The sequence below is a fragment of the Mesocricetus auratus genome, unplaced genomic scaffold (genome assembly GCF_017639785.1).
Source record: "Mesocricetus auratus isolate SY011 unplaced genomic scaffold, BCM_Maur_2.0 Super-Scaffold_100009, whole genome shotgun sequence".
Lineage (NCBI taxonomy): Eukaryota > Metazoa > Chordata > Mammalia > Rodentia > Cricetidae > Mesocricetus > Mesocricetus auratus.
In genome coordinates this window covers 6,937,570-6,963,949 of record NW_024429193.1, presented here as the reverse complement: position 1 = coordinate 6,963,949, position 26,380 = coordinate 6,937,570, and the positions used below count along the sequence as shown (strand labels likewise).

Below are 26,380 nucleotides of genomic sequence, written 5' to 3'. Positions count from 1 at the left end.
GGAGTCCCCGCCCCTTTTACGGCACGATGGTCGCACAAGAGTGTGCGAGCGGCTCGGCGGCCGCCATTTTCTCCCTTTCTTAGCGGTTAGCGGAGCGGGGGCCTCCGCGAGCGAGCGCGGGCGGGCGGACGGTGGCTGGAGCGCGGGCATGGCCGACTACTCGACAGTGCCTCCGCCCTCGTCGGGCTCGGCTGGCGGCGGCGGCGGCGGAGGAGCAGGAGGAGGGGTGAACGACGCCTTCAAAGACGCCCTGCAGAGAGCGCGGCAGGTAAGCGTGGGCCGCGCGCGCCCGGGACGTCCCCGGCCGCCTAGGGACCCGGGGCCTCCGCTCGCCGACCTCCCTCCCCCGGGGGCTGCCCGGCCCAGAGCTCCGGGCCCGGCCGCGCTTCGCACGCGCAGCGCCGACCCGGCGTGGTCGCGGGGGCTCCGCTTCCGCCCCGGGCCGGGATCTGCTGCCCCCACCCCCACCTCCCCGATGCTCGGCCGCGAGCGAGCCGCCGCTCGCCCGGGTGCAGACGGCCCTGGCGCTGCCCCCCGCGGCCTCTTTGTGTGACGTAGGGACGCAGACCCGGAGGGCTCCGCTTGCCCAGATAGAAAAGAGTGTGCTGCTCTTTTGTTGTGTTCTGCTTTTTATTTTTCCTTCTCCTCTCCCCCCCCCCTCATCCCCCGGTAGCTTTAAACAAAAAATGAGAGCCACGCCCCGCTCGGGTGCCCCGCAGGGCGAGCGTGCTTGGCGGGGGGTGCGGGGTGGCCCCTCGGGTCTGAGGCTCGCCCGGACCGCCGCAGCCCCCGACAGACCTCGTCTCCGAACAAAAGGAAAAGTGCGTCGCGCGGGCTTTGCGACGCGGCGCGGGACAACTGGTGGCCGACTGTGTGGAGTTCCGTTTCCTCCTCACCCCCCACCCCCACCCCTCGGGACAGACACTTGAGTCAGTGAGAAAGTTGTACCAGACCTGCCGGGGTGGTGCAGCAGCGGACCACGTGTTTGGGGGGATCTGCTCGTCTCCTTTCGCCCAGCCCTCTAGCACGTAGATCCTGGGGAAAGAAAGAGCTGTGTAGTCTTGTGTGTCCGTGGAGAGGGCTCGGTGAGCTGTCGTGGTGTGTGTGTGGTCAGAGGGTAGCTGGGGGGCGGGGGTTGGTTGTCCTGTCGTGTAGCTCCTTTGGGTCAAATGACAGGGGGCAGACTTCCGAGATGAGTCTCTTTACCTGGACCTCGGGGGAAATGGTTTTGGTGCAGGGTGTTGAAAGCACACCTGGCCTGGGATTTAAGGCGTCCTTCCTGAGCCTCTCTAGTGCTTACAAGGTATGGTCGCCCCCCCCCACACACACACACTCGGCTTTGGAACACTGAAATTCCGTGTTCTTGGTTTCCAAGGTGTGAGATAACTCAGAAACCAAATACCAACGGATGGAATAGCGAATGCCTTGATTAATAAGAAAATAAACGTGACTGACTGGGGTACTGCCTGGCGGGTGGTGTTTCCTGCAGTGCCCTGGGGAGTGAGAATTTGGCCCGCATAGAAAAGCAGCAGTCCCCTGTACAGAGTGAAGTCAACGACAACAGAACTTACAGCTAGACTCCAAATGAATAAGCTTAGGTCACTAGCACACATTGGCTGTGATAAGTGTCTGTTGTAGCGTCTGTCTCTCCATGTAAAGTACATGGTGTATTCAACGGAATCAACACATAGATATCCTTACTGTGTCTAATAGTAAGGAGATTAAGGTCTCATCACCTAGCTCGGGCTGCCCTGGACCTCATTGCATAGACTAGACCTGCTTCTCTGTCTTTGCGATTAAAGGCGTGTGCCACCCATGCCTAGCTAAGATTTTGTTCTGTGTATACTGGGGATGTGTTGACTCCTAGAGATACAAGGGTGTCCTTACTATCTTGTCCTCCAGAGTAGTCTTGCCTCAGCTTCCTGAGCGCTGAAATTAAGGCCTTCACTACCATGACTGGGGAAGGCACACTTCTCATGTCTTTGGGGATGGATAAAAACATTGTTAATTTTCCAAAACACGATTTTATTTGTGGGACAGGGTTTCTCTGGATAGCCTTGCTGTCCTGGAACTAGCTCTGTGTACCAGGCTGGCCTTGAACTCACAAGAGATCCGCCTGCCACCATGCCTGGCCCAAAACACAATTTTGAAGTGTAGCTGTGGAGCCTGCTTTAGAACTGTGAATTTGTTTGATGGATTGGTGAGGACACACTGCATGTTAGGATCTGTGCTAGGCATCCTGAGTTGGCTCAGATAATCTCCAACCTTCACAGCCATCGTGTACGCTCAGACTGCTTGAGAAAACTGGACAAAGACAATTCTAGAAAGCACCTGAAAAGAACTGCACCTCCCTTACACTTCTATGGGAAGTGTGGGCTGAAATTTAGGAAATATTTTCTGAGAATCATCTTTCAACTTAGAATGTAAGGATGGGTCATCTAGGAAGGTGCTAAGTGCTGGGTTTGTTTGAAGAAAAATACAAGTGGTTACACATACTTTCCATCCCAGGGCTTGGAAGGCAGAGACAGAAATAGTCGGATATCTGTGAGTTCAGTGCTCATAACTCCAGCATGTGAGAAGTTGGGACAAGGTAGTCCAGTCTGGGCTACAGAATGAGACCATACTTTTGTGTTGGGAATTGGTCTTCGGGATTTTATTTCTAAGATTGGTTTTGGAGAGTTACCTGCTTGCTTGTGTCCATTGTCAGTTTCCAGTTTTTAAAGAGCTCTTTTGAACAAACCAAGCACCGACTTTCATTTCCTTTTTTGAATAGTTATAAAACTGTTGTAGGGATGGAATATGGCAATGTCCTTTATAACTTATAACTAGTTCCGTATGCCATCTTCTCTGGTGCTTAACTGCTTCCTACTTAACATCACCAGACAGTGCACTTAAGTCCCTAAGGTACTGTTTATAAATGCTGTGTTTGGAGACCAGAGGGTAGAAAAGAGGTGTCTCCAGGTGCTGTTAGGAAACTTTCAGGAAAGACTGTATGGGGGCTGTGAGGGTCTTCTGTTTCTAGATGAAAAGGAAAATCTAGTAACCTGGGAGACATAGTTGGCATATGGACTATGATACACATTGACTTAACAGATGCCTTGATGGAATCAAGTCTTTGAATATGCTCCTTACCCTCCCCCAATTTCCTGTTTATAATCGACATAATTAGGTTAGTTCCACATCGGTATCTTCAGCAGTTTTTATTTTCATTTTTGTGTTGTTTTTTTTTTATTTGTAGTTTGAATTAATACTAACAAGTAAATCATAATGTACTTTAAAAAAAGAACAGTGTGTTGTAGGATATTTAGAGTTGAGTAGTACATAAACATGAGTTAGTAACCTTTCTGATGATTCTTTTTTTTTTAAGATTGCAGCAAAAATTGGGGGTGATGCTGGTACATCATTGAATTCAAATGACTATGGTTATGGGGGACAAAAGAGACCCTTAGAAGATGGAGGTAAGTTACAGCCAGAAATAATTATAGTTATCTCCCATGGTGTATTCAATTGGTTAAATATTTTATAAAAATAATTTATTAAAATACTACTATATATTAGTCTCAGAAGGAGGGGGGAGATAGACCTAGAAAAAAGAAAGGTAGGTATAATTTGAGTCTAGCAGAATAGACTGTAATAGAAAAGTTTTTTTTTCTGTTTTAACATTATGCTTAGAGTTTGCACAGATTTCTTGCTAATGCTAAAAACAAATATAAATTGTATAGGAAACACTTTTCTGATTTTTCTCAATGGATGAGATTTTGCTATGCTGTTTCATTTACTTCAAAATTGACTTTAATGGCTAAGGTTTGTTGCAAGTTTCCCATTTTTATTTTAGTGCTTTGTTTTGTGTTTCAGATTTAACTGTAAACATGGAGTAAAAGAGTGCACTTACAGTATTTTTATTTTTAAGAAGTATTGATGCTTGTGCTTTTTGTTTTAGTTCTGATGAATGTAGAAATTTTGCTCTTTTGCCCTTTTTATAAAGGATTCTGATTGAGCATATAGAAGTGTATTTGTAGCCCTCAGTGGAAATACTTGGTTTCTTTTCAAGTACATTTATATTTGCAAGTGAGATTTTTAATATGCAAGAAAAAATGAGCTAATGATGCTTCAGATGTTGTATGTAATGTATTCTTTTTATTTTATGCGTAGATGGCTCTTGGACAAATCCGAGCAGTACAACACACTGGGAGGGAATGCCCTCTCCTTTTAAAGGCAGGAATTTTTATTTATTACCTGTGTTCAGTATGTAAACGTGAAATAAACAAACCAGTGGACTCTTAAGTAGACACAACTGTCTCTTGGTTAATGTGTCTGAGTTTTGCTGCACAAAAGCCTTGAATTGGGGAAAGTAATAACAATGCTCTGAGCTGTAAGCTGTCTACTCTAATGTGTGCGTTTTGTTTATGTGAGAAGGCACTCATGTAGTTTGCTTTGAGGTTTGTGTGTTTTGTTTTTTGGTTTTAGCTAAACTCATGTAGTAAAATGTTCCACTTGGGGATAACAACAGTTTGGATTAAGACTGTACTGTAATATGAGCTTTCCTTCTTGATAAGGCTTTGTGATCACTCTCAGATACACTCATCTTTTGATAATGTCAGATTTTTATATAGTTATCCTCAATTGTCAGTTCTTACAGTAGAAGAAGCATCATTAGCTTTTAGCATGGTATTTGCCAGCATTTAAGCTAAATACTCTTGTCTCTCACCATTCTAAGCTATTTTAAATATCTGTGCATTGCTTAAACAGGAAGAGAAGGAAATTTAGATTTGAGGGTTTTTTGGTTGGTTGGTTGGTTGGTTGGTTTCTTGTTATTTTCTTTTTTTTTTTTTTAAGAATTTGGGGTCTAGGTTGAATTATGGCAATATTTTTGGTTCAAATGGAAAACCATATCAGATATTTTAATAAACATTGGCATTCTTGCTTGTGGGGGGGACTTTGATTTTAATTGACAAAAAAATAAAAGACATTTAATTTTGCAGATCAACCAGAAGCTAAAAAAGTTGCTCCCCAAAATGACTGTAAGTATTTTAAGCTGAGGTTTTGTTGCTACTTTTAAATATATATATATAATTGTGTATGTGCATACATACATATGAGTGCACCCATGCACATCTATGTGAAAGTCTGTGCCCCACTTGTGTGTGCGTGACCAGAAGATAGCGCGGAATTCCCTCTAAGTTGAGCTGTGTAGTCACAAGCCACCCACAAGTGTGGTGCTGGAAACAGCAAGAGCATTGTGTGCTCTTAGATTTGAGCTGACTCTCCAGCCAGTTGTCCCTGCTTTCAAGGGGTTGTGGGGTTTGGTGTTAGAAATTTTGTTTTTGAGCCAGATGAGACCCTAACTGACTTTGACCTCAGAGATGACCTGCTTCTGTCTCCCCTAGTGCTAAGATTAAAGGTGTGCCTTGCTATACCCAGCAGGGTAGAAATTAAGATCTAGTTAGAGTCTGCTTTGTAGATATGAATGCCTTTTTTTTTTCCTTTTTTAAATAATGGTTGTCATTTAATTGTAGCCATGCATATATGACTTTGATTGATTTAATTATGTATATAATTTAACTACAAATCCTATGCATGTGCCACTTGAAAGAAATGTGTTTTGTATGCCATTGCTAGTATATTTATCCCTTTCTTGGCTTTCTTGCCAACATCAGTGATTTTGAATAGTCTGAAATTTTTTATTCTCTCCAGGGAAAGAATTTAGAATACTTGGTGTGCTTGTGTTAAGTAACCTTGAACTCTGAATTTTTGTTTATTTTTTAGCTTTTGGAACACAGTTACCTCCGATGCATCAGCAGCAAAGGTATAGTCAAAGCTTACTTTGCGAGTCTTAGTCGATTGTGTATACAGCCAACCACGTTAGTTTGTATTTGAAAATGTCTACATGACAATTTTGTGTGTGTGGTTTATTTCTGTCGTGTTGGAAAGGTGATATAGAATCATTATTTTCTTTTTAAGTAAGATGTTGGTAATTGGGGAGATGGTTGAGAAGACTGTGGAGTGAGTGAAGTGGCGTTCACTCTGAGCTCTTCCTGGTGTTCAGTTCTCCGTCTTGTTCACTTGCGTGTCCGCCTCCTAAGACCCAGGGCACACTAAGATGGGCTTCACTAGATTACCTTCATGTGCCAGCACACGTTATCTTTCTTTGAAGAAAACACTAGTTTCTGTCTGTCATTTCTTAGCAGATCTGTAATGACAGAAGAATACAAAGTCCCTGATGGAATGGTTGGATTTAGTAAGTAACATTAAGTTTTCAGTTTTCAAAGCATAAACCATACCTCAGAATTTTAGATTAAATGATAACTTTTCCTCTTTCTCTCCCTTAACTAGTAATTGGCAGAGGAGGTGAACAGATCTCACGTATACAGCAGGAATCTGGATGCAAAATACAGATAGCTCCTGGTAACATTATTTGTGTGCGTGTATGTGTTTTGTTGCTGTTTGTCCCTGCCCCCTTTTGCCCAGCCCTTGATGTTTTTTGAGAGTGACTAGAAAACTTGAGGTTTTGTTTTTTAAGTTTCTAAAGATGACAAAGCTACTATTTAATTTAATCTTGACTTACATTTTTCTTTTTGATTGTAGATAGTGGTGGCCTTCCAGAAAGATCTTGTATGCTAACTGGAACACCTGAATCTGTCCAGTAAGTTTGAAAACGTTACGTCTACTCAGAGTAGCAATGTGAAGACTAATGTGAGCATTCTTCTGCCAGCCTGGTCTCAGATCCTCATCAACCCCAAATAACACACAGAGACTGTATTTCTATAAGGTCTTACCTTACTGAGGATGCAGCCTCACGGGTCCATTCTTCCTGGGATCACATGGTGCCTCCCTCCTCTTGACTACATTTCCTAGACTACACCTTGACTCCTAGTCCCATCTATCTTGCTTCCATTTTGGCAGGTAGTGCTTTATTCATCAACCAATAAGACAAACATATACACAGAAGGACTTCCCCCCACCACTAATGTTTGTGTTTTCATTATTTCTCTGCTATTGTCTTCTGCTGGTGGCCTTGAAAGTTTATGTGCCATGCCTGTCTTGAGTAGGGTTCATCATCTAAACCTAAGACACAGAAAATTGTTATAAATAGGGACTGAGGTGATAACAGATATCCAGGTGCTTGCCTTTCCTGTAGGAAGAACTAAGTTTGAGCCTAATAACTAAAACCAGAAAACTTGACATGGTAATTCTGAGCTTGCCAGCCTACACTACTTGGTGGGTTCAGAACTATTGAGAGGGCCCTATCTCAAAAGGTACATATTATGCAAAGAAGGGTTGTGATTTGGCCTGCACAAGCACAAGAAAATTACTAACACCTGAATTGGCTTACACACAGATGACCAGTCTTTAAAGCTCATTGTCTTTGTTTTGGGTTTTGAGGTAGTTTTCACGGTGTAGCCCTGACTGTCCTGGAACTCCCTGTAGACTGGTCTTGAACTCACAGGGATCTGCCCAGCTGCCTCCTAAAGTGTGAGCCACCACTGCCCAGCACCTCGTTTCTTCTGTTGCTGTGGCAACATACCATGACCAAGGAAGGCAACATAGAGCTGAGCTGTAACAGCTCTCCTCAGGGTTCTTTTCTCTATTCAGATACTGGTTTCATTTGTGTTCATTTGCCTGAGACCATTCCTTCCTACTTGACACGTCGTCCCTATGAGTACATGCCGTGTTTATTTGGTTTAGAGTCAACTGCTGTGACACGTGCATGAGTGGGACGGGGCTGCTTGACTGTTGGGTTGCATTTTTGGGTGGGGTAATATTTGAATTCTAATTTGTTAACAGGTCAGCAAAAAGATTACTGGACCAGATTGTTGAAAAGGGAAGACCAGCCCCCGGCTTTCATCATGGTGATGGACCCGGAAATGCAGTTCAGGAAATCATGATTCCAGCCAGCAAGGCAGGACTCGTTATTGGAAAAGGGGGAGAGACTATTAAACAACTTCAGGTGCTATTATATTGTAAAAACTTACTAAATCTTTTAAAGCCACTTTTTTCTTTTTTTTTTCTTTTTTTTTCTTTTTTTGTAACTTGTATTATTTTCATGGTTTTAATAGGAACGGGCTGGTGTTAAAATGGTTATGATCCAAGATGGGCCTCAAAATACTGGTGCTGATAAACCTCTTAGGATTACTGGTGACCCGTACAAAGTTCAGGTAAACCCCACTCTGTCATTTATACACAGCTGCTGAGGAGGCGGACAAAATAAGCGCTAGGATGCTTTGAGAGTTTTTCTAAATTGTTAACTTTCTATTTTAGCAAGCCAAGGAAATGGTGTTAGAGCTAATTCGGGATCAAGGTGGCTTCAGAGAAGTTCGGAATGAGTATGGCTCAAGGATAGGAGGAAATGAAGGCATAGATGTAAGTAAGCCCTGAGTCAGGAATGACTGTGTCCTAATCTGTGCTGGCTGCGGTAGGGTGGTCTTCTCTGACTTTGTATGTCCCTTTTCCCAATTTCTCCTGGGGTATCTTTTTGTTTATTTGACATGATCATTTACTGTATTTTTATGATTTGATGGAGATGGATTTTAAGAAATGTCTTTTTTTTAATATGCTTCATCTTTTGCTTGCCTAAGGTACCAATTCCAAGGTTTGCTGTTGGCATTGTAATAGGAAGAAATGGAGAAATGATTAAAAAAATACAAAATGATGCTGGTGTTAGAATACAGTTTAAGCCAGGTTAGTAAGGTATATTTAATGTTCTAAGAATTGGTAGCTGTTAATGTTGATGTTCATAACTGATTTGTCACAATGCATTGCTGCATTGTTTTGTAGATGATGGAACAACACCAGATAGGATAGCACAGATAACAGGACCTCCAGACAGATGTCAGCATGCTGCCGAGATTATCACAGACCTTCTACGAAGTGTTCAGGTTTGTTGAGAAATCAACATTTTCAATTAATTTCATTGGAAGTTTTTGTCATGTCTGAAAAGTGCCCCTCCACACTCTATCAGAATCTGTTTATTATTATTTTATTAAAGTGGCTAATCATTTCTTGCTTTAAATTAATTGCTGTATGAACACATCAGAACGACAGGGAAGACTGCACAGCCTCCTCACAAAGTGAGCTACAGATAAATGAGTATTCACAGTGACCACAGCTAGGGGTGTGGCCCACTCTGCAGCATGTAGTGACAGACACGGAGAGTTCTTACACACTTGCCACACATGCTTCTGGGAAAGGGTGGGTAGGGCTACACACAGAAACCCTGTCTCAGAAAGCCCTGAATGAATGGAAGTTAACTGCTTAAGTAAATAATTCTATCAAGTAATTTTTCAATCATCTATTAATTTCATTGTTGAGAAAGCTGCAAGTTGGGAGATAAACCTTGTAATCTTCAGAGTTTTGTTCATTTTGGTGTTTGCTTTCCTCCCTTAGGCTGGGAACCCTGGTGGACCTGGGCCTGGTGGTCGAGGACGAGGTCGAGGCCAGGGCAACTGGAACATGGGACCACCTGGAGGACTGCAGGAGTTTAACTTCATTGTGCCAACGGGGAAAACTGGATTGATCATTGGAAAAGGCAATGAATTTTAAATTGTTTAACATAGCTGAGTAAAGAAAGATATGTTTAAAAGTGGGCTTACATTAGGGTATATATATTTTTTATTTTTTTATTTTTTTTTTTGTAGGAGGTGAAACTATAAAAAGCATAAGCCAGCAGTCTGGCGCAAGAATAGAGCTTCAGAGAAACCCTCCACCTAATGCAGACCCTAACATGAAGTTATTTACAATTCGTGGCACTCCACAGCAAATAGACTATGCTCGGCAACTCATAGAAGAGAAGATTGGGGTGAGTAACCTTCTCATTATGACATAGTTCCTGGTACTTTTTTAAAAAGTGTTGATTCAACTGTACCATGGGAAAATGGACAATTTCTCATCTGAATTTTCAGGTTTTGAGGTATAGCACATGTGCGTGCAACAATTTAGGAAAGATGTCCAGAAATGCAAGTAGCCTCCTTAGCCCTAAGTGACAAGTCTGTGAGGAGCCACCTCACATGTGAGTGTCCATAGGTGAGAGATAGTGTTGATGGGGCAGTAGTTGAAGAGCCTGGCTAGTCACAGGAATTGCAACTACCCATCCCACTCAGGAGGTGCTTACCTCCCACTCGTGAAGGATTCCTGGCTTGTGGGGTATCTGCCAATCATTAGAGGTCTGTTCTCTGCACTCCTTGGCCAGCTAGCCCAGCAGAGTTAATGAGCTTCCTGTTGTTCACTTTACGGCAGAGTGGAAACCAGTCAGTGTCTTTATACTGGAGCCTCTGTTGATCCTGACTGCTTAAGTACATGTGCACCCACGCTGACACATGTGTCACAGGGAGACAACACTGAGTATACATGTACCTTACTAAGAAATAATGTGACAGTAGACTAGAGTCCACAGTCTGTTGTAACCTGTAATCCCAGGCAGGTGGAACTCAGTTAATGACAGGGTTACACAAAAAGCAAAGATGATTCGAGTGATTTTGATACATGGTCAATTTTGTGAAGTTTTCTGGTGGTACAGCTTGACCATGCTGGCTTTATAATGAAGCACATAGTGTTTGACTGAGCTTTTTTATAGCAGTGGAAAAAACGGGAGGGTTCCTGAGGTTACTAGTAATTCTGTGGGTGCGTATATGGGCAGCACAGATTGGACTTGATGAGACAGTTAAAGAGGACACAGAGTGTGTGCACCTGGGGAGGATAGGAGAACAGGTAGAGAGCTTTATAGTACACAGTAGTAATTATCCATGAACTGAAGGTGTTTGCAAGTTAAGTTAAGCTGTACCAAAAGTTGATACCAAAGTAGGAAGATGAGAGTAAGCACATTCTGGTTTTTCATTTTTCTTTTTTGTTTTTTGAGACCGTGTAGACTAGGTTGGCCTTCAATTCAGAGACCTACCTGCCTTAGAAACATACACCACTGTCCTCCCCAGCCGATCTTTTCTTTTTCTTAGCCTAATAAACCTAAATCGGGTTTGTTACATCATTGAGAAACAATATGTGTTACTCTGTTTAACAGTTTGGTTTAGTGCTTACTAAGCAAGCATACATGGCTGAGAGCTAATGGGAAGCATTAGTAGTGAGAAAGCTGATACCAACTACCGTTGGTTTAGGTGTTTGTCGGGCTGCTGGCATGGCCTAAGGTGTAAAGGGACCTTGCCACCACTTGAGTGGGGCCTGGAGTCCTCACTGGCAGAAGAGGACCAGCTACCAAAAGTTGCCTCTACATTTACCGTGTGGCACATGCGTATTCATATGCAGAAGACTTGCTTTACTGAAGAAGTATTCTGTGGGGCTATGGAGATAGCCACCATGTGGGTGCGGGGAATTGAACTCAGGACCTTTGGAATTTGGAAGGGCAGCCAGTGCTCTCAACCTCTGAGCCATCTCTCCAGCCCTTAAAATAATTTTTAAAACCTGTAAGCATTTTGTGCAAAGTGTTGGCATTAATTTAACCTTAAAAAAGAAATGCTTTAGGACATTTATGTCTAATGGTTCTTGTTAAGTTTTGCAGGGTGGCCTACCATAGACACACGTCTACATAATGAGTACAGGGTCAGCAAAAGCTACAAACATAGTGAGACCCTGTGTCCCTGTGGTAAAACTGTTGTGATGAATAAGCCTATATAAAATAACCCTGGTGTGTTGTATGCGGTTAAGAAACTTATGATGGGTACAACATGAGGACAGTATATTTAAATTATTGGTTTAAATGGGGTTCCTGTGGCTGGAGAGTTGTTAAAGTGAGACACAGCATTGTTTGCAAAGGAGTAAAAGCTAAAGGGAATTTGCTAGTTCTCTATTTTAATGAATTTTACATGTCGTAATCTGACACTTTCTCTCTTTTGCGCCATAAAGAGAGGAAGGTACATTTAAACTTCCTTCAGAGTAGTTTGGCCTTTGAGTTGCTCAGTCATTACACTATACTTTGTATGTTTTGTGTGTCTTTATTATTGTTTGGTTCTTTTCTGTTTGCAGGGCCCAGTAAATCCTTTAGGGCCACCTGTACCCCACGGGCCTCACGGGGTTCCAGGTCCTCATGGGCCTCCTGGGCCTCCAGGGCCTGGAGCTCCAATGGGACCATACAACCCTGCACCTTACAATCCAGGACCACCTGGCCCAGCTCCCCAGTAAGTACTGAATTGAGTTGCTTCTGGACTTTGCCTAAAGATTGTCATAGGTTTCAGGGCGGGAGAGATAGCTCAGCAGTTAATGCTCTTACAGAGGAACCTGGATTCCATTCCCAGCACCACGTGGCGGTTCACAACCATCTATCTGTACATAACTCTGGTTCCAGGGTATATAACTCCCAATACCAGGCATGCATATGGGTTGCACATGCGTGCAGTACACGCACAGGCAAAGCCTACACATAAATAATGAAACTTTCTTTAAGATTCTGGCTTTTGGTAAATGGTATTTGTGTTTTCCTTTCAGTGGTCCTCCAGCCCCATATGCTCCCCAGGGATGGGGAAATGCATACCCACACTGGCAGCAACAGGCTCCTCCTGACCCAGGTAGGAGTCACTGTTAATTAACATGTTGTCTGTGTTGTTTGCCTGTTACTGCAATGTAAGACTGGTAACAATCTTTATTAAGAAAGACTTTGCTGTCTCTTTTTTGAGACAGGGTCGCAGCCTGTGTAGATGAAGGTGGCCCTCAGCTTCTCTTACAGTGCAGGTATAGCCCAGTTTGGCTAAAAATTAGCTTTTAAATGGTTAAAACAGAAAGCTAGAATCGGGTGCTTTGTAAAGAGGATAACATTGCTATCTAGTGTGTTGTGACTTTATCCGTAATTGTTCATTTTTATAAGATAATGTGTCTACTAATGCTGCCAAGTTCTCAGGATGAATATAAATTATCACTGGTAAGGCTCCTTAATTGGAACTTTGCTCAGTCACCAAATGACCCAAACTCTGCTCATTCAGAAACCACTTGGCCAGGCAACGGTGGCGCATGCCTTTAGTTCGAGCACCTGGAGGCAGGGGCAGGTGGATCTTTTAAGCTTGAGGACAGCCAGTTTAGGGAAAGGGAAAAGAAACAACTTGAGTCATGGTGGCGTCTGAGTATGAACGATGAGTTTATGCCGTTAGAAGAGTGCATTCCCAGGGTAAGCAGTAGTGGACTGGGAGAGTGTGGAAGAAGCATCAAATACTGTCACATTACAGATCGTTGTTAACATGACTCTTTTCCTTCGTTCTAACAAGCATTTGGGAATGGCGTGATTAAATAGAAGAGCAAAGTTTGGATAGGTTTAAGTGAAAGGGTTTATATGAGTAACTTTGATTGCGTGGATTTGCACTATGAGTGGTGTTTGGGATAGCTACTGTGGTTAAGAAAACTATACAAGGCTGAAGAGGTGGCTCGGTGGTTAAGAGCCCTAGCTGCTCTTCCAGAGAACCTGGGTTCAATTCCCGGCACCCACGTGGTTGATCACAACAGTTAGAATCTCCAATCTCAGGGCATCCAATATCTCTTTCTGGCTCCGTGGTCAGGCTCTTCACCTACATGGTGCACAGACATGCACTTGATGTGCACAAATAAGAATACATTTAAGATCTCAGGAAAATATTCTGCACTGTTTTCACATTTTGATTAGTACTGGTGATGTCACTGTAAGATCTGGTCAGTGAGTGTGGCTTCCAGTATTGCCTTTGGTAGATAAGAAACCCATTTAGCAGAAATACTGTCTGCGCTGAGGTTTATCAACAAGTTAATGGCCCAGGATTAACGTATATTGTCTTTGTCTTCAAGAAACTACTGTTAGAAAATTGAGATATATAGATGTCAAAGGTTTAGACTTCAGAGTCAGGTAGAATAGTCCTATAACTAGTTGTGTGAAATTGAGTGACCTTTCTAAGACTTTTCTTGATCCTGAATAAATAATTGGGTTGCTACTGTGTTAAAGATTAGTGTTCTCAGTACATGCTGATTACAAGTGAAGAATCAATTGTTTGGGTTAAGAAGATGAACTTGGTGCAGGGGTGCTAACCATGAGCGGGGGTCACGGTGACTTGTGAAGAGTCTTTAGCTGTTAAGACTTGAGTGTGGGAGATGCTGAGAGAGAATGGAAGTCATCTATAGAATAGAGCTGGGGACAAGCGTGAGAGGACCGAGTTCCCTCCCTGCCTGAGTCAAAGCTGGGTTCAAAGGCACGCTGCTGTTAGTAACCACAGTGCTAAAGATGGTCCTTGGAGTTGTAAACCAAATCAAGGAGCTCTAGGTTCAGGGGAAAATCAAGGGTGTCAGACAGGAGGCTTAGCACTTGCAGGCAGCTCTTTCAGAGGGTAAAAGCTCAGGTCCCTGCACTGTGTCAGCAGCTCAGAACTGCTTTTCCAAGATCCAGCACCTTCCAGACTCCACACTAACCTGCACATTTGTGTATACACACATAACACCTAATAATAAGTAAATAAAAATATAATTATAAAAGATAAACAATTTAGGAGAACATCCAAAGGCAAACTCTGGCCTCCAAGCACGCATGTGCACATGAGCAAACACGCTTCCACACCTACACAAGGGTAAGCCTGGGGTCCTTATCATTCATGGCAGCACAGGCCACAGCATGAATCCCAGCACTGCAGAGGTAGAGGCAGAAAAGGTCAGGCATTGAACACCAGCCTGTGTCAAAAATGTGTTTGTGGGAGATATCACATGGGATATCCTAAAAGATTGTAGAAATGTGGATTACAGCAGTAATTTCAAGGTTGTAAGATACAGAATCTGTTTCTTGTACAAATTAGCCTATAGATATCTTCTATACAGAACTGTTGCTCTTTGCAGCTGAACTTATTGCTGGGGAGGGAGAGACAAGCAAAGATACAGGATTGGGCTGAGACAAACCATTGGATTTTAAGCCAAAAGACCATCCATTCATATCCCGGTTCCATCATTCACTAACTTTGTAAGCTGGGAAATTACTTAACCTGAGGCTCAAATATTGTGTTAGCAATGATAATACTAGAAATATTTGAAAGTTTCTATTTGTTAATTTTCCAGTCTGTCAGGGATCCCTAGAAAGATACTAATTTGTGAATTTACATGTAAACCATTAAATTTTTCCTTTTTTTTTTAAATTGTAGCTAAGGCAGGAACCGATCCAAATTCGGCAGCGTGGGCTGCTTACTATGCTCACTATTACCAACAGCAGGCACAGCCCCCGCCTGCAGCCCCTGCAGGGGCACCAACTACAACCCAAACCAATGGGCAAGGTAACTACGGTAATTGAAATTTTTATTTCCTACTTTAAAGCCAAAGCTTATGTTTGCATTTGTATATTAATGTGTCATGCCAACTTTTTTTTTTTTTTTTCATTTACTTTCAGTTCTGGGAATTGAACCAAGGGCCCTGTGCTATAACACTGTCACTTAAGTTAGATCCCTAGATCTAATATTTTGAAGATACAGTTGTGACTGGGTAAACACACTAAGTCATTTTGAAATAGTAACAAACCTTAATAAAAGTTGGAAAAATGATGTCCAAAATACCATAACAGTCACTGTCTTGTCCCCCATTTACTCTATTACTCTGATAAGTGCCTCTTACCACTTAAAACTGAAAACTATAGTTGGAGACATGAAGTTATTATCCTTACACATATTTATGTTCTTGTTGTGAATATATAACCATTGTGATCTTTATAAGTTAGGTTCCCAACATTTATACACCGATGCACAGCCCTTGCTTAGAGTCACCGAAATCTGTCTAGTAACATACAACATTTATTAGGTCTGTTAAGTCTCATCAAGACTGATCAGTTTCTCAGTTTTTTCTTTAATTTTTTATTTTATGTACATTAGTGTTTTGTCTGCATAAATGTCTTTGAGGGTATTGGATCCCCTGGAACAGGAATTAAGGACAGTCGTGAGCGGCCATGTGGACACTGGTTATTAAACCCAGGTCCTCTAGAAGAGCAGTCAGTGCTCTTAATCACTGAGCCATCTCCAGCCCTCTCAGTCTTTCCTTTAACATATGTAAAGAGTGTACTCCACTGTCGGCCTGGGTCCTGTGAGCTTACTAACCTTCATCGCTTGGTTGTACTGCTACTTGCCATGTTTTTATACTATTATACCACTGCTTATTATAAGGAATTACCTAGTACTTTCTGGTGCATTTTACTGGAATTATGTCTCCCTCGGCCTTAGTCTCTTTAATAAGCTCTGTCTTAGTAAACTACTATTCCTATAACTGTTAACTGTTGGTTGCTATCGTTGTATATTAGTTGCTATTTTACTGCAAGGAATAGCTTTCTTTTTTTAGCTGCTTTCATTCTGTTGTCCTAGATTTGGGTGGCTGGGATTATCTTCGAGGTGACTGTGATGTCCTCTAACATTCTTCAGGTGATTCCTTAGTACCTGACTTTGTCTTCTGAGCTCCAGTCAGTGACCATTCACCTTCTCCCAAGGGTAGAATTTAGAAGCCAGAGTATATTTGTTGTTATTTAAATGTCAATGATCAAACCTTTTCAAAAGAAGAGGTTTATAGTTTTAGTACTTCTTGTTTCTCTAGAAGACTTAGGTTCAGTTCCCAGCACCCACATGGTAACTCATGTAAATAATCCCAGGGGATCCAGTGCGCTCTTCTAACATTTGAGAGCACCAGATACATCCCTTCAAAGCAGTTTGTCTGTGCCTGCCGTCGGGTGTCCCCAGAGTGGTGCACACCAGTGTACAGCTCCGTGGTGCAGAAGAAAAAGTGAACAGTTGCCTTGGAGACTTAGCTGTGTTTTGTTTTTGTTTTTGTTAACAAGGAGATCAGCAGACTCCAGCCCCAGCTGGACAGGTGGACTATACAAAGGCCTGGGAGGAGTACTACAAGAAAATGGGTATGTTAAATTAAACTAATAGTCACCAAGAAAGGTGGCACTCTGAAATCATTGGGTGTACAGCATACATATTAAAGGCGTGCTGAGAAATTCTTAACGTGCTTATATAGCGAGGAAATGCATGTGTCAGCAATTAGTAGAAATATCCTTACTAGGAAATAATATATGTCTATACTTGGACTAATAATATATTGTCTATATTATACTTTTGTGTAGTGGTCTAAATGGAATAAGGTTAACTTTTAGAGTCCTAAGCACAGGAGTTATATGAATTTTACTGTAAAATAAGCAGTAATTAGCTCACAGTGACAGGAAGTACATTGATTTAATGTTTGCGTGTATTGAAAAAAAAATGATTACCTTTTTTTTAAAAGAAAGTTTACATTTAACAACTACTGAAGTATACCACATGCAGCCATAGTGACTGTAAAAGTACTTCTCGCTAGACACAACTTTGTGTTTTCAGATTAAAGAAGTTTTTGCTTGAACAGCTGATTAGAGCAGTGATGTGGCCTCATATTCCTGAAACTAACATGTGCTAGCTTTTTTTCTCAGCCTTATTCCAGTCAGTTTGTGACCGTCAACCCTTAAAACGGTGTTCTCTGTGATTAACATGATTGTGTAACTTATTATCCCAACCAGGCACTTGAGGATGAAAAATAGAGAACCATTTTCTGATAGCCAGTGGTCAAGGCGTATAGCCACCAACTCTGCTGAGCATGACGAGGCCAAAGCTTCGTGTCTGTGTTATATCCTATGGTTTGTTTAGTTTTTTTTACATTCTAGTACTTCCCAGCATACAATCAGTGAATATATGTGTAATTTTTGTGTGTGGGGGCCTGTTTTCTTCATTTGTACTTTTTTGTAATAATGCGGGAGGATCTTCATGTGATGCACGAAACAGACTGAGCAATTTCCTCAGACACTGTCTTAGGTAATTTAGTTAAGTATTAAATATTTTTAACTGTATGATAGTTAACACAAACTAATTTTCCCTGTAAAAGTTCTTTTATAAATGTTTACTATAATCTCTCTGGATATATTGTCCTCTGTCTTTTTAAGATAATCACAAATAAGAGACTAAAGCGAAAAAGGTTCAGTGTCAGGCTAAGCAGGTAGATAAGAGTGCCTAAGGTTCTCCGGTGTTGTGTTATTTATGATTCAGTAAAGCTTGCCTGAGGATTCAGAAAGCAAAGTCAGCCACACACCTTTAATCCCAGCAGTCAGAAGCTAGGAGGTGGTGGTACATACCTTTAGTCCTAGGATTCCAGGATTAAGAGGCAGACAGATCTCTGTGAGTCCAAGGCTGCCCAGTTGTACATAAGATTGATTCAGTCCTAAAGAGAAATAGCTCAAACAAAGATGATCTTAGCTCTTGGGATCACACACCCTTAATCCCAGCATTAGGGAGATACCAAGCAAGATAGGAGCAAGGTCTCAGTGTCAGGCATTCATTCTCCAGCCACACTGAGGAGAGGAGCCTATTTATCCTGAGGTAGTGGTAAGAGCTAGTGATCAACTACTTTGCTTTTCTGTTCTTTAGCTTGAAGTTTGAACCCCCATATCAGACTGGTTTCTCCCCCCCCCCCCAGCAACAGGGTTCAAATCCCCACTACATCTTAAAAAGCCAAACATAGCCAGTTGCATGTCCTGGTGACCTCATTTGGAAGGCAGGCTCTTCCTAGGAGCTTGCTGACCAGCTTTAAGTTCCAACTTGGTGTATTTGAAATGGAAGAGGGGGAAGAAAATGTTGAAGGCTCTTGGTCTCATTGAATTAGTGCAATACTTGGCTAACTAGCACACATGGGTTCAGTCACCAGTGTGTGTGTGTGCTCTTTATCTCCAAAGTGGCCTGATAAGACTTCCTGGTCCTTGCTCCCAAGTACCTTCTTCACAAACAAATAAACAAGAGATGTTGGGTTTTTGTTTATCAGGTTTTTGAGGGTTTTTTTTTTTTGGTGGGGCTGCAGTTGAAACTGTTATGTGGCTGAGGTGATTTTGGACTCCCAGTCCACTTCCCTAGGGTTGTCTGAGACATACCCAGGTTTTCACACAGATTGGGACCCTCATTTCCAGCTTTTGCTGAAAGCATAACCACTAAATTGTCCCCATCTCCTCAGTAGCAGACCTCTACTAAAACATCTGAATTTCCTGATACCACTTCGGAGAAAACTCCAAAGGTTCCTTTTGGTTATTGTTTTTGGTTTGGTTTTTCGAGACAGGGTTTCTCTGTGTAGCTTTAGAGCCTGTACTTCAACTCCAGTCGCTCTGTAGACTGGGGTTGACCTCAAACTCAGAGATCCACCTGCCTCTGCCTCCTGGGATTAAAGGTGTGCACCACTACTGCCTGGCAACTCCAAAGATCTTTTAGATGAGGTTCTGGGTTGAAGGAAATGGTGTTAACGTCATGAGGCAGAACAGAATATGGCATGGCAAAGGTTGTAGAATAAACATCTATAATCAGTAAGGAATTATGCATCAGAGTTGCATGTGATTCCTGTTTAGAGCAGAGTGAGTAAGTGAAGCCATTTTGGGTAATGTTTTTAAGAGCCCTTTGTAGGACAGTGAGATGGCTCAGTGGGTTAAACAGTTGTTCACAGACTGATGAACTAATGTTGAGGAATGCTGCTTACCAATTTCTGACGTCTACACACACATACTTGGCTTGTGTGCTCAAACATGCAAACTATACACAGCAGTCTTTTTAAAGCCCTTACGTTAAGTACTGGATACAGTAGACTCTGAAGACATAATACCTTGAAGCACAGAGGACATAGCTGTAGAACAAATGCAGGTCTATTAAGAGATAACAGCATGGTGAGGCTTTCTATCGAGCTATATGTAAACATTGGGCAGTGCCTGCTAAGATGTAGATCAGACTCCGGTGTCCAAAAAGGGGGAGCATGGTAGGGTGATGGAAAGGGCAGGGGCAGGTGAGACCTTGTGAGCCTGAAGAGTGCTTTGCATGTCCATCTATGGCTATCGTACGTCATGGTCAGGTTTGCTCTCGCTTGAGCAGTTCTTACTGTGTGGTTTTAAGGCCCTGTTTGGGTATTTGGGAGTTTTCTAAGTGTTGAGTTGAAACTTAGTTTCAATTGTATCTCCTTGTAAGGTCCAAATGTTAAACTCTGAGAAGTTATTTATGGAAAGGAAAGTAAAAATAGAGGATTTTTGTAGTATTAAATACTTTTGCATTGCTCAAACAAACCTCGTGCATTTTAATTTTGAGTCATAGATCTGTTTTTGTTCGCATAGTTGGCTTTGTTCTATGAGCAGTTTTACAGTATGTGGCAGGCTGCTCTCTGAAGCTACAAAATGTAAAGGCTGTCCCTTTGTCTTCCCATAGAGCTCCCTGTTCATGTAGCCAGATACATAAAAATACACCATGAACTCACTTGTTAGGGTTTTTTTTTTCATTAGCAGTTTCTAAAAGCTGGAAAAATGGTCTATCAGTCATAGGTTTGGCCAGTGTGTCCAGCCAGATGTGCTTCGTTTATATTTTATGCCTGAGTCATTACAAAGTAAGTTGCAGACCAGTTTGTTTTAAATATATTAAATAATACCCTCTGTTCTTAACTATTGTAGTGTCCCTATTAAGAAACTGTCTTCTACAGTTAACTTGTCTTTCTTTACAGAATCTGTCCAGTATTCCTATGATTTGATGATTGTATTTCTCATTTGATAACTCAGTGGTCACTCTGCTTAGAAACAAAGCAACTACTCATGGAAGCTGAGTTTTACTGTTTCATGTTCTTTATGTCAGCTGCCAGATTACTTTTAGCAAAACTGTACTCTGATATGAACACAGTAGGTCTTTGTGTTGTGGCGTGTGTGTTTTGTAAATACCTTTAAAATACTAGTATTACATATGTATAATAGTCCCATGACTGGTAAGGCAGAGGCAGGTGGATCTCTCTGAGTTGTAGGCCAGCCAGAGCTACACAGAGGAACCCTGTGTAGAAAAAAAACCAAACAACACACACATTCACAGAACTTAACGTAGTTTCTTCTTCTTTGTCAAAGATTATGTCTGAGTCTTTGCCTTTGTTTATAACTCTGTGAGTTTCGATTGTTTGTCTTTATTGCTAGAAATGGACTAAAGACTACAGTTTGATTAAGATGAAAAGAGCCGATTTTTTGTTTGTTTTTGTGTGCTGCACTTTTCTCCCTCTCTCTTTAGGGCATATTTAAGATAAGCAGTAGCTGAAGGGGCATTGGCATACACTTAATCCCAGCTCTTGGGAAGTTGGCAAGATGATGACAAGTTGTGAGCCAGCCTGTGCTGCATGAGTGAAAGAAACCCTGTCTCAAGAGAAACAAGAGCCTCTGTGCCTGTCGTTATAAAGTACATACAGTGGATGGAAATTTGTATTGAAATTCGGGGTTGTTTTCAGGTCAACAAGGGCAGACACAAGAGTATTCAAAGGCTGGGCGGGAATATTACCAGCAAGGTATCTTTACTAGACAAGAGATTCTGTGAGACATAATTAATTATAGTTGGAGCAATAAAGTTCCTCTCTTTTCCTGAAGGTCAAGCAGTTCCTGCTCCCACTGGAGCCCCACCAGGTGGTCAGCCAGATTATAGTGCAGCCTGGGCTGAATACTATAGACAGCAAGCAGCATACTATGCCCAGACAAGTCCCCAAGGAATGCCTCAGCATCCTCCAGCGCCTCAGGTATACACACTTGCTAATTGGTTTTTCCTTTTTTCTTTTCTTTTTTCCCCACTCCAACCATGTTTTCTGCATGTTTGTCTGTTGGGAATATGTTCTACTTTTTTACTGGTAAAGTATAAATACGATGTGGTGTGTTTGGGGATTTGTTTTTTATAATGCTTTCTGGCATCTGAGTGCTATTTTTATAATGCCTTTGATTTTAAAAAAATAAATTTTCTTCCCCCAGGGATTTGCAAATCATGCAAGAAGCCACCATCATTTATATTAACCAGTTTTTCTTTCTTAAAGGATTCACTCCTGAATTAGCTCCATTTAAAGGATTTTCTTTAACTTTTTGTGTATCTCTTATGTATCTCTTCTGCACAGGGCCAATAATAAGAAGTGGACAATACAGTATTTGCTTCATTGTGTGGGGGAAAAAAACCTTTGTTAAATATATGGATGCAGACGACTTGATGAAGATCTTAATTTTGTTTTTGGTTTAAAGTAGTGTTTTCCCCCCCTTTTTTACTTTGAAAATGTACAAAATATCTATCACTACTGATAGGAGGTTAATATTTCTGTGTAGAAATGAAAATTGGTTTGTTTTTAGTCCTTAGTGTAGATGTATACATTCCAGCAAATGTATTTGCAACTATTATGTGGTCGATGCTTTGTGATACATATAAATGTACTTTTTCAATGTATCCTCTCACTTTCCAATGCCTGTTTTGTGCTTTACAATAAATGATATGAAACCTCGTGTGTCGGTAAGTTGGATATGCGGGTACAGGATTCATGGTTCTTAGTGGTAAATTAAGATACATATACACAAATTTAAAGCTTTCCCCGAAGGACGGAGTTAAACACTGGCATGTTTTCCCCTGCAGTATAGTGGTAGATTGGAGGATCTTTTCTGTTGTGTTTGGCTGTTTCAGCACAAGTAATCCTGATACCTTCATTTTTCCTTCTGTTTGATTAAAAACTGCATGTGTATACAGTGATCTTTAGTGTACTTCCATTGCATTAACAGTGAAATTTCCTTTTATATATGAGCACTGTTTCAGACCTGTACTGCTGCTACAACAGTTAACCTTTCTGTTCTTCACTTATTTCCAAGACTGTTTCAGCATAACTTATTTTGAACAGTTTTCAGACAGTGGTTTGAGTAGTTTATAAGAAGCCTTTTGTTTTTTCATGTGAAGCAACTCTTTCAATGTATATAATAGTGTGTTTCTTTCTAAATTTAGGATAGAAAAGTAAATAGTATGCAAAAGTATAGCTACATTGCATCTGCCATTGAAACATTTGGGGTATGAAGATATTCGAACTTTCTTCTTTTTGCAGTATAGATAAGCATTGTCTTGTAATTGCACAAGTCCAGTCATTGAATCAATTAATTTTTGTGTATTTGAACCATTTTATTACTCTTTAACATTCATGCTGAAGTTCTGATGTTTTGTTGAAAACCATTGTTTTACTCTGCATATTTGTTGGCTCTTTGCATATTAATATATTAGACTACATGCAAATACAGTCTGTCTTGCCATTGTCTGTTGAAGTGCAGGTTTGATCCAGCCAGTATAGAACTAGCTCTGTAGGGGTGAGGAGGACTGTGCTGTGTATCACCCTTGATTGTGTTCCTTCAAGGAGCATTGCACTGTAAGTACATCAGAGTGACAAATTGATGAACTGCAACAGTGTCTTTTTGTCCATGTTCCACATAATGCAACTGCTATACTTTGTGTAAATATTATGTTGGAATACAGTGCTGATATTATGGGAGACCATAACTGCCTCTTAACGTAGAATAATACATAGTTCTGTATTTTTTTTTAAGTGAGCTTAATGGGTAAGTATTTTTGATAATGCTTTAGCTAATAGCTAAAGAAAATTGATCATTAACAGAATTGAATAGTATTATCTATCGGTGCTCCTAAAACGCCGATTTTCAGTGTAAAATGTACATCTTTTATAGTGATATGAAAAACTTGAAATGTGTAGGACAGAAGTGGTTTTCAGATTGCAAATTATAAGCAATGTAGCATTTAACACCTTTTCATAAATGTGTTCTAACTGTGGGGAGCACTGTTTGTTTTGCATATACTTTAAAGGAAGATGTATACGGCCAAAAATGTTGAGATAGTAGGGCAGAAAACAGTACAGCTCATTGTGGATGTTTTGAAATGTTTTTGACTGTTTTATGTAACTTAGAGTGACTTCCCTTACCCTTATTTAGATTTGTATACATAGTCTAGTTTGAAGTTTAATAGTTAAGGAGTTATCTATTCTCTTAAGTGTAGGGTATTGACATGAACAATTTCAGTATTTTGCATGATGTTGTTGCATAGATGACCTAGGAAAGTGATGCATTTAGTAATTAAACTGAAGGAAATAGTTGGATTCAGTATCATAATTCACAAGTTGGAGGCTGTTGATTTTGATTCGTTTAAAGTTTAAAATCTTTATTAATTGCAAACAGTGCAATTATTTATACTTCACAGTGCCTTCCCAGACCTTCCACCTTAGGTTCTGCTGCAAAAAGCAACAGGTAAGCACAACCTAAGGACATATCTATAACTATATCAATACATTAATGTTGTCCCTGTGAGGTTTTTGTGGTTGTGTACTCAAAAGCAATCTGCTACTGCTTCCCCAAATGTATTTTGTTATTTATGCTACCATTCTAGTGGAAAGTCTGTTAAGTTGTTCAAGCAACTGTCTATACTTTTGGGTAATGGTTTTTATTTTAATTTTTTTTAATTAAAACTAGTAGATTGCTGCTATAACTGAAAAACACCCAAATCTTTTTGTACCTCCCTCCCCCAAGTTATAGAAGTGTTACAGTAAGAATAGTTAAATAGTTAAGTTATAGAAGTGTTGCAGTAAAAATAGTTAAATAGTTAAGACTTAGGAAATCATTCCGTCAGACATTTCAACAGCCTTCACAGCCTGTTTGTATAACTGACAGGACATTTTCTTTATCCTCCAAACCTGGGGTTTTTGTTTTTCTTTTTTCCTTTTACTACTGCTTTAAAGTATAGTAATTCAGTAAGAACATTTTGGGTCAGTTGTAGACAGTTTTGTTTTCATGACTTACATTTGCTGGCAAGGAAGAATAAGGAAAACTGGCAGTAAGTTTTAAAAAGGCATGTGCTCAGTGAAATGTTAACTGTGTAACAAATAACCTTTCATAGTCTGCATAACCAAGTTTCTGATTTATAATACCTTAATAACTGACGCTGCGTTTATTTTTGCCAGTTTAAAATGTTTGTGTTCTTAGGAATGATGTTTATAACTAGTACATATTTTGACTTAAGATGACTGTCTTAAAGCAGCACCATATCAGTTTTGTTTTTATTCAGTTTCTAAAATGTGCTGATCCTATTAAAAACTCCTGCTTATTTTTACAACAAAGAAAACTATTCAAAAATACTGCCTTCATTTTCACACACAGTGCTGAAGATGCTGCAAGCACCAAATCATAGCTCATAAAATCAGGTCCTGAGATAGTTACCCATAAAGAGGAATCCTTTGAGTGTATGCCATTGGTGAGCCGATGAGCATGGACCATAGAAGGGCTCAATGTAGAAGGTAAAATTGGCAAGTCATAATTGAGAAATATGAAATGTATTCCCATACATAATATGATACAGGGTATAATGTACCTGCTCTTGATCACTTTTCATTTTAAAGTGCTATTCACTTAAATGTTCCATGAACTGTTAAGTTTAAATTATGTAGTTTGTGTGCACACACTGTGTGTGTGTGTGTGTGTGTGTGTGTGTGTGTGTGTGTGTGTGTGTGTGTGTGTGAGAGAGAGAGAGAGAGGAGAGTGAGTGAGTGTGTGAGTGAGTGAGTGAGTGAGAGTGTGTTGAAAGTAGACCTCTTTAGAGCCTGTGAAGTATTGGAAGTCTGGATGAATGCTTATAGAAGCTGGGGATTGTTTCTGTCTTGACGTTTAATGCATTGCCATGCCCTTTCTGGCACTTTAAGCATTTTGAATGGCACCAGTCTTGACCTCTGAGTAAACTGGGAGGCAGAAAAGGTGAGACAGTGGTTTGAATCCAGTAGATGATAAGGGTGGTAGAAAAATTGAAATTTAAACTCAATATTTAAATAAGTTTACAGCTTTTTTAATGACATACATGTTAGTGTAGTGATAATTTTGAATTCTTTGATGTTTCAGAAATGCGTATACTTGCTTTTTAGTAATGAGAATCATTTTAATATTAAAACTAGTGATTTGATACTAGTTGTAAAGTGTGGTCTTAAACAAATATCTTGGTAGTTAATTGATTGAAGTGAGTTTAGATAGCAGTTGTGGGTGTTCGCAGAGGGAGTGTTCGTGACGTGACTGCTTTGCCAGTTCAGCCAGTTCTTCCTGAAAACAGTTACGTGTCAGCTAGAATATTGATGTAGACTTAACTGATCACTGGAGATGTCTCAGTTTTAAAGTGCATTTTCATAATACTTAGAGATAATTTGACTGAAAATAATCCTAATTTCTGTTTGATCAGTCAATTGACGTTAATTAAGGAATTTTTAAATTGGTGCTTAAAGAAGCAAAACCCAGGGTTTTATTTTCTTCAGTGATACCCTAAAACTCTTAATGCATTTGCAAATATATATATTTTCTTATGCATGCTCGATGCATTTTCGTCCTGAGAAAAGTGTTCTCTGCAGAAACTACCCGTGTGTTAAAAGAAGATTGGCTTAAAATGGCTACTGTGATGGGAACAGTGTCTTAGGGAGATGCAGCTTGGACTTGAGGTAAATTGAATACTTTACAAACTGGTTTAGAGTTTTGCTTTAATGACAATGTATGTAAAGGGGCACGTGATTGTTGTAATTTTGTATTCTTTATGCTTTCCTTAATTTAAAAATAAATGTACAGTGATTACTA

At 40.7% G+C, this 26,380-nt stretch overlaps 1 protein-coding gene across 14 annotated transcripts; it reads left to right on the top strand.

The window, feature by feature from the left end:
• Window positions 1-14: 14 nt before the first annotated feature.
• Fubp1 (far upstream element binding protein 1) lies at window positions 15-26,380 on the top strand. Of its 14 annotated transcripts, XR_002385727.2 has the most exons (23): window positions 16-268; window positions 3,368-3,458; window positions 4,153-4,215; window positions 4,983-5,021; window positions 5,767-5,806; window positions 6,186-6,238; window positions 6,334-6,405; window positions 6,586-6,643; window positions 7,786-7,948; window positions 8,058-8,156; window positions 8,260-8,361; window positions 8,577-8,679; window positions 8,776-8,876; window positions 9,385-9,526; window positions 9,636-9,796; window positions 11,971-12,122; window positions 12,430-12,509; window positions 15,078-15,215; window positions 16,745-16,819; window positions 21,350-21,495; window positions 23,979-24,025; window positions 24,932-25,068; window positions 26,161-26,380. XR_002385727.2 is itself a non-coding variant. In XM_021234985.2 (22 exons), the coding sequence occupies exons 1-22, from the start codon at window positions 149-151 to the stop codon at window positions 24,960-24,962; spliced, it is 2,067 nt and encodes a 688-aa protein (XP_021090644.1). In that variant the 5' UTR covers window positions 15-148; the 3' UTR covers window positions 24,963-26,380. The 14 variants fall into 14 exon arrangements, 13 of the variants coding, with proteins under 13 accessions (XP_021090644.1, XP_040607529.1, XP_021090643.1 ...); XM_021234985.2 differs by having other exon boundaries at window positions 15-268; window positions 15,078-15,206; window positions 24,932-26,380; XM_040751595.1 differs by having other exon boundaries at window positions 6,189-6,238; window positions 15,078-15,206; window positions 24,932-26,380.

Excerpts from the sequence above, each read along its gene's own strand:
- Fubp1 (XM_021234983.2), top strand. The coding sequence starts at position 149 with ATGGCCGACTACTCGACAGTGCCTCCGCCCTCGTCGGGCTCGGCTGGC. Across the intron at positions 12,123-12,429 it reads CCACCTGGCCCAGCTCCCCA|TGGTCCTCCAGCCCCATATG; the intron begins GTAAGTACTGAA and ends TTTTCCTTTCAG. Across the intron at positions 24,026-24,931 it reads TCTGCTGCAAAAAGCAACAG|TGCTGAAGATGCTGCAAGCA; the intron begins GTAAGCACAACC and ends TTTCACACACAG.